The sequence below is a fragment of the Mizuhopecten yessoensis genome, unplaced genomic scaffold (genome assembly GCF_002113885.1).
Source record: "Mizuhopecten yessoensis strain PY_sf001 unplaced genomic scaffold, ASM211388v2 scaffold10867, whole genome shotgun sequence".
Classification (NCBI taxonomy): Eukaryota; Metazoa; Mollusca; class Bivalvia; order Pectinida; family Pectinidae; genus Mizuhopecten; species Mizuhopecten yessoensis.
This window is the reverse complement of record NW_018408761.1, coordinates 2,521,533-2,528,246: the sequence shown is the minus strand read 5'-3', so window position 1 is coordinate 2,528,246 and position 6,714 is coordinate 2,521,533. Positions and strand designations below refer to the sequence as shown.

The window sequence follows — 6,714 nt, the reverse complement described above, 5'->3', positions numbered from 1 at the left end:
TACAGGCGATTCTTGCTTTACACTGTGTTCGATGTCTCACCGAGGGTAAATACACTGACAGGCGATTGTTACTTTACATTGTGTAAGATGTCTCACTGAGGGAAAATACACTGACAGGCGATTCTGGCTTTGCTCTGTGTACGATGTCTCACTGAGGGTAAATAACCCGACAGGCGATTCTTGCTTTACACTGTATTGTGTAAGATGTCTCACTGAGGTATAATACACTGACAGGAGATTCTTGCTTTACACTGAACGATGTCTCACTGAGGGGAAATACACTGACAGGCGATTCTTGCTTTACATTGTATTGTGTAAGATGTCTCACTGAGGTATAATACACTGACAGGCGATTCTTGCTTTACACTGAACGATGTCTCACTGAGGGTAAATACACTGACAGGCGATTCTTACTTTACATTGTGTAAGATGTCTCACTGAGGGATAATACACTGACAGGCGATTCTTGCTTTACATGGTGTACGATGTCTCACTGAGGGTAAATACACTGACAGGCGATTCTGGCTTTACACTGTGAACGATGTCTCACTGAGGGTAAATACACTGAGAGGCGATTCTTACTTTACATTGTGTAAGATGTCTCACTGATGGATAATACACTGACAGGCGATTCTTGCTTTACATGGTGTACGATGTCTCACTGAGGGTAAATACACTGACAGGCGATTCTTGCTTTACATTGTGTAAGATGTCTCACTGAGGGATAATACACTGACAGGCGATTCTTACTTTACACTGTGTACGATGTCTCACTGAGGGTAAATATACAACGTATGTTGTCATGCAAATACACTGTATCAAGCTGTTCATACCATAATCATTGTACCGACAAAACTAAAAAGTCAATGCGCGATTTTCCCTTTTCTATAGTAACAGATATAAGACACCAGTTATGTCTGGTCATGTCATACAGTCCAATGATGAGACAAATTCGACGGTTAATAGTGTCACAGAATTACCTGAAAACGTTACTGTGACACTAAGCCTATGGACTGTATCTTGCCCCTGTGCTATATCACTCGTCAACCTATACACGATGTCTTGTCCCTTTGTTATATGACCCTACCATTTATAGGTTGAAAGACTGCGTTAATCAACCCTTTATTTACATTTTCGCTGCAAGTTCTTCTATAAGCATGACAAGAAAACAATGCGTTCATAAAACTATGAACGCAATTTGATCAGCATCATTTTGAAGCTTTCCTCCGCCTCGAATAGCATGAGACAACCGTCAGAAGCAAACATTTCGGTGATTTCAAGTTGTTCAAGGAATCTCGTTTGCACTGACGACACCTCGATATCGAACATTAAGGGAATCGCTCCTTTAAGGTCAATATAAACTCAAAAAAATCAGAATGAAAATATAAGGATTGAATGGCATTTATTTCAAAGTTCATGCCGGTAGCAACGCAAATCGGTTTTTTCATATGTACCCATTTTAACCGATTTGTGTCATACCAGTATCAAATTGAGACAATTTCCGTTCAATCCTCATATATATGCTCCTGTAGACTGTATCTTGTCCCAGTTCTGTCCTTTTGATGTTATCCCTGCGCTAAGCGTTCCTACTTTGTAAAACTGGTACTGTCTGAAGGTCCTAAATGCTTCTCCCATTGGAAGATGATACTTATGTACTAGTACACCGTAAATGTGTAACGTTACAGGATCTGTATGGAATTTGGAATTTTGATCGTACCACGACACTATACTCGTTTTCTGTAGTTTACGAGAGTATAAACAATATATCCATATTATTTTTACGTTCTTATCGTATTTTACTATACTTTCTTCGAGCCGTTGTTGAAAACAGAATTATTTACGACTAGTAAAGATGAGAGCGTCGTCTCAAGTCAAATCGGTATTACTACCCAATGAAAGTTCAGAAGTGGTCTCTTAAAAGATATAATCTCTTGAAAGAGTATTAACATATAAATTGCTACGTGGAGATAAGAAAATATTGGTTCCTATTACAGAGAGGGGGTTACGTCCAAAGGGTGGTCTTTCGAGCAGATTCGTATGGGGCGCCGCTTTACTTAATGTGGGAGAAAACCGGAGTACACGGAGGAAACCTACGCGTGGTCGGGATAACTTGTCACGTCCATTCGGGTAATCGAACCGTGACCGTCTTTGTGAATTGCGAGTGTGCAATCCACTGCGCCACCCGACCGTCAAATAGCTATCTGAGCCCCTGTTGTTATACGAGGAATATTTGCAAATCATGTTTAAATCTGATACTTGGACTGTGCGAGTGGAAATAAAATGCATCTATCGTCCAGGCGCTCGAGTTATAACCTTGGGGTCCAAATGGTAAGACAGTACACCAGCATTTTGCATCGTACACTACCAAATTACCGGTAACAGTACAGAAACTACACCCTACAATGACACCAGGAAATACACGCGTGGTTCTTACCAACGACATTGATTATAACAATAACACAGAAACTGCAATTTTTTAAACATTCGTTATCCGAGTTGTGCGATTAGAATTTGGATACTCAGTATCTTCTAGAGCACACCACATTTGTTCAAAGAAATCTTAACATAAACAGGTCATACCCGACTGATCATAACACACACACAACACTAGCGCCGCCACACTCTAGCCTTCCAAGCTTTTACACGTCGGTTGTTTTTTCACTATGTATATCACGTGATTTTGTTATCACTGACCAGCAGGTCTACGTAGATACCACGTGATAAAAGTGACGCTAGATGACGAGTGCACCTTTACAAAATGTATTACGTGCTTGTCTCTGAGACAGATAACCACAACGGTTTTACAAAATGCATCACGTGCTCTGTCTCTATCTGTCACGTGATGTAAGTGATGTTGGATGAAGACGACGCTTTTACAAAGTGGTGTTTTGAGATACCTGTACAGTTTCTGGCTACGACTAGTCGTAGCTTGTTGCACGCGGTCAAAAGGTCAAGGACGGACTCTGTTATCCGTCGACAACCGGAGATGTCGATCTTTCTGATTGTCTTGTGAATTGACCAATGTGGCGACAGAAGCACCTCCATACCTGCGTTAGAGAGTTTGGTACAGTAACTGAGATCTAGGTTCTCCATCCTCGTCAAATGTTCCGCCATCAAGGCTAGTGATGAATCTGTAATTCCCGTGCCGGCCAAACTCAGCACTTTGAGGCAGTGCAGACGACTGACGTCATGCATGCCGGGTATTCGTTCCGTGGGAGGGGTAATAATGTCCTGGAACCCATCCTCGGTCAGGCCCGCCACCCAGTTCAGATTGAGTGACGATAGTAGGGGACAGGTCAGACAGAGGGCACTGACGGTGGTCCAGGAACATGACGCTAGTGACACATCCTTTAGTTGTGGAATGCGCGCGAGTAACCATGACAATTGCATCTGTGTCATTGTAACAGAATTGAGCTGAAGTGAATAAGGCTGCCTCTTAACGATGCCGATGAGATGAGTCTGCAAAATACGCGTATTGCTGATGTCTATGTATTTCCAAAGTGTGTGGTGTAGGCACCAACGGTACCACATCTTATTGACGGCCATGCACCGAACAAGGTCGGGACCAGACAGATAAGAAAATATCTTCAGCCACATCATCCTTTTTAAGACGTGTTTGCGTCCGGTATTTAGTTCCAAATGATCTGGCGGAGGAGAGGGTGGTGCTGGTCTGACCACGTACCGCTCTAACACAAGTTTAGGCTCCTTCAGATTGAACTGTGTAGGATCAAATGCAGCACCACTTTTTCCAGGCAGAAGTGCAGCACCTCCTTTGCCTGGTTGAGCTGAACTTCTGCCCGTCTGACCGACCGTGACATTTTTGGAATGCTGTCCCAATGATCCGGAGCCTGAAACCCCCGCTGCAGCCTTTACTGATAACTTCTTCCGTTTCACGGTCGGTCCTACTCCAATGTTTTGCCGAGTCGAGGACACAGTTTCTTTCTGACTGGGCGCGTTACCTCCTGCGGCCATTAACAACTTTCTGGGCGACTTTTTCGGACGCCCAACGCCCTCGGGGGTGTCTTGAACCCCCGTCCCCCCGGGAGAGCTATTGTGAGGTCTTTGGCGGAGCTTTCCACCACTACCACCAGGCGACTGACTTGAGTGCCTCGTCTTTGGGGCATGTTTTGGCGATCCGGTAGGTGTAGACAGACCCTGCAAGAACAAGAACCACGTTGAGTGCCCAGTCTCTTGTACAATTAACCTTTTAGAAAATGTATTGAATGCTAGAACGATCAATGAAATAACTTTTCTCTACAGAACATCTTTATTAATTGTGAACATGTTCTAGATATAATTAAAAAAATATATGGACGCGTATTTGTTCACACAAGTTAGCATCGGTAAACGAGTAAACACCCTCCCCACCTCATAAACTATTACAAAATATTTCCAATGGTGACTGCCGCTATTGTCTCCTTTCACATATAATACGTTATTTAAACCCAATCTTATTAAATGAGTTTGTCTAAATTGCAGACGTTTGCATCTTTATCGAATAGGAATGGAATGAAAAAAAATTCTCACACGCAAACAGTTACAATGAGCATGTTTCAATAAGTGTAGGTTGCCAAAGAAACAGATAGGTATAGCTACAGTTTTCTGTCTACACTGTAAAATCTGCATCCTATATCTCTATTGATTTTTTTCTTGTTTCATTAACTTATGCTGGTAGCAAATAATCGAATTTTGTGGTTCAACCAAATAATTTATACACTGGATTTGTTTTAGTTTTCTGCACCGCTCTTGATTTCTTACCAGGGCCTGTCTACGTATCCTATCGAGAAAACGATTTCTGCAATTCAAACATTGTATTATCGAAATGTCATTACAAGCAAAACAGGAGTCAATAAATGAAAGCATCACACTTGTGTGCAGAAAGAAAATGCATGAAAGATAACATTTGTACCATTTTAAAACTCAAATGTTTATTAAAACTTGATTACAGTAACAAGCTGCCAACAACTGAAATGTTGATTAAAGGGTGACAACAGCGATAAGCTGCCGTCCGTTACCTGATAGTGTGGTGGGCAGTGTAGTGGACAGGTATCCCACTACACGTCAATAACCAGCTACTACACGTCAATAACTGGTTACTACACGTCAATAACTAGTTACTACACGTCAATAACTAGTTACTGCACGTCAATAACTAGTTATTACACGGCAATACCTAGTTACTACACGTCAATAACTAGTAACTACACGTCAATAACTAGTTATTACACGGCAATACCTAGTTACTACACGTCAATACCTAGTTACTACCCGTCAATAACTAGTTATTACACGTCAATACCTAGTCACTACACGTCAATACCTAGTTACTACCCGTCAATAACTAGTTATTACACGTCACTACCTAGTTACTACACGTCAATACCTAGTTACTACAAGTCAATAACTAGTTATTACACGTCAATAAGTAGTTACTACACGTCAATAACCAGCTACTACGCGTCAATAACTAGTTACTACACGTCAATACCTAGTTACTACCCGTCAATAACTAGTTATTACACGTCAATACCTAGTTACTAAACGTCAATAACTAGTTATTACACGTCAATAACTAGTTACTATACGTCAATAACTAGTTACTACACGTCAATAACTAGTTACTACACGTCAATAACCAGCTACTACACGTCAATAACCAGCTACTACACAGAACTTTCTCACACACTTGGTCATCCCCTTGGTTACTACACAAACCTCTCTCACACCCTTGGTTACTACATCGACTTTTCTCACACCCTTGGGTACTACATCGACTTTTTTACACACCCTTGGTTACTACATAGACCTTTCTTACACCACTGGTTACTTCAAATGCCTTTGCATACCCTTGGTTATTACATAGATTTTCTTATACACTTATCTCACACATTGGCAACTACTACACAGATTTTTTCATTCCTTTAATTACGTTAGAGATTTTTTTTACATCGATTTTTCTCACACCCTTGGTTACTTTACAGACCTTTCTAACACCCTTAGTTACTACATCGACTTTTCTCACAACCCTGTTCACTACATTTACCTTTCTTACACCACTGGTTACTACCTCAGCCTTTCTCACACCCTTAGTTACTACATCAACCTTTCTAACTCCCTTAGTTACTACATCAACCTTTCTCACACCCTTTGTAACTATATCAACCTTTCTCACACCCTTTGTTACTATATCAACCTTTCTCACACCCTTTGTTACTACATCAACTTTTATCACACCTTGGTTACTACATCAACCTTTCTCACACCCTTGCTTACTACATCAACCTTTCTCATGCCCTTGGTTACTACATCAACCTTTCTCAAACCCTTGGTTACTACCTCAGCCTTTCTCACATCCTTGGTTAGTACATCAACTTTTATCACACCTTGGTAATTACATCAACCTTTCTCACACCCTTGGTTACTACATCAACCTTTCTCACACCCATGGCTATTACATCAACCTTTCTCACATCCTTGGTTACTACATCAACTTTTATCACACCTTGGTTATTACATCAACCTTTTTCACACCCTTGGTTACTACATCAACCTTTCTCACACCCTTGGTTACTACATCAACCTTTCTCACACCCTTGGTTACTACATAGACAAGCTTACTTACAGATATTTATAACATTCACAAATGTTTGCATTAAGAAGCAAATTATGTGAAAAATGCAGCATGATGTAAGGAACATGATATAGCACCAATAA

The 6,714-nt window shown here is 41.0% G+C and overlaps 1 protein-coding gene across 1 annotated transcript in view; it reads right to left on the bottom strand.

The window, feature by feature from the left end:
- Positions 1–242: 242 nt before the first annotated feature.
- Positions 243–6,714, bottom strand: part of LOC110463070 (lysine-specific demethylase 2A-like) — a 39,483-nt gene continuing 33,011 nt past the window's right edge. Inside the window, exon 17 of the mRNA XM_021517410.1 lies at positions 243–4,155. Within this exon, the coding sequence (XP_021373085.1) occupies positions 2,836–4,155 (1,320 nt within the window). The 3' untranslated portion in view covers positions 243–2,835. The remainder of the gene's footprint in view (positions 4,156–6,714) is intronic.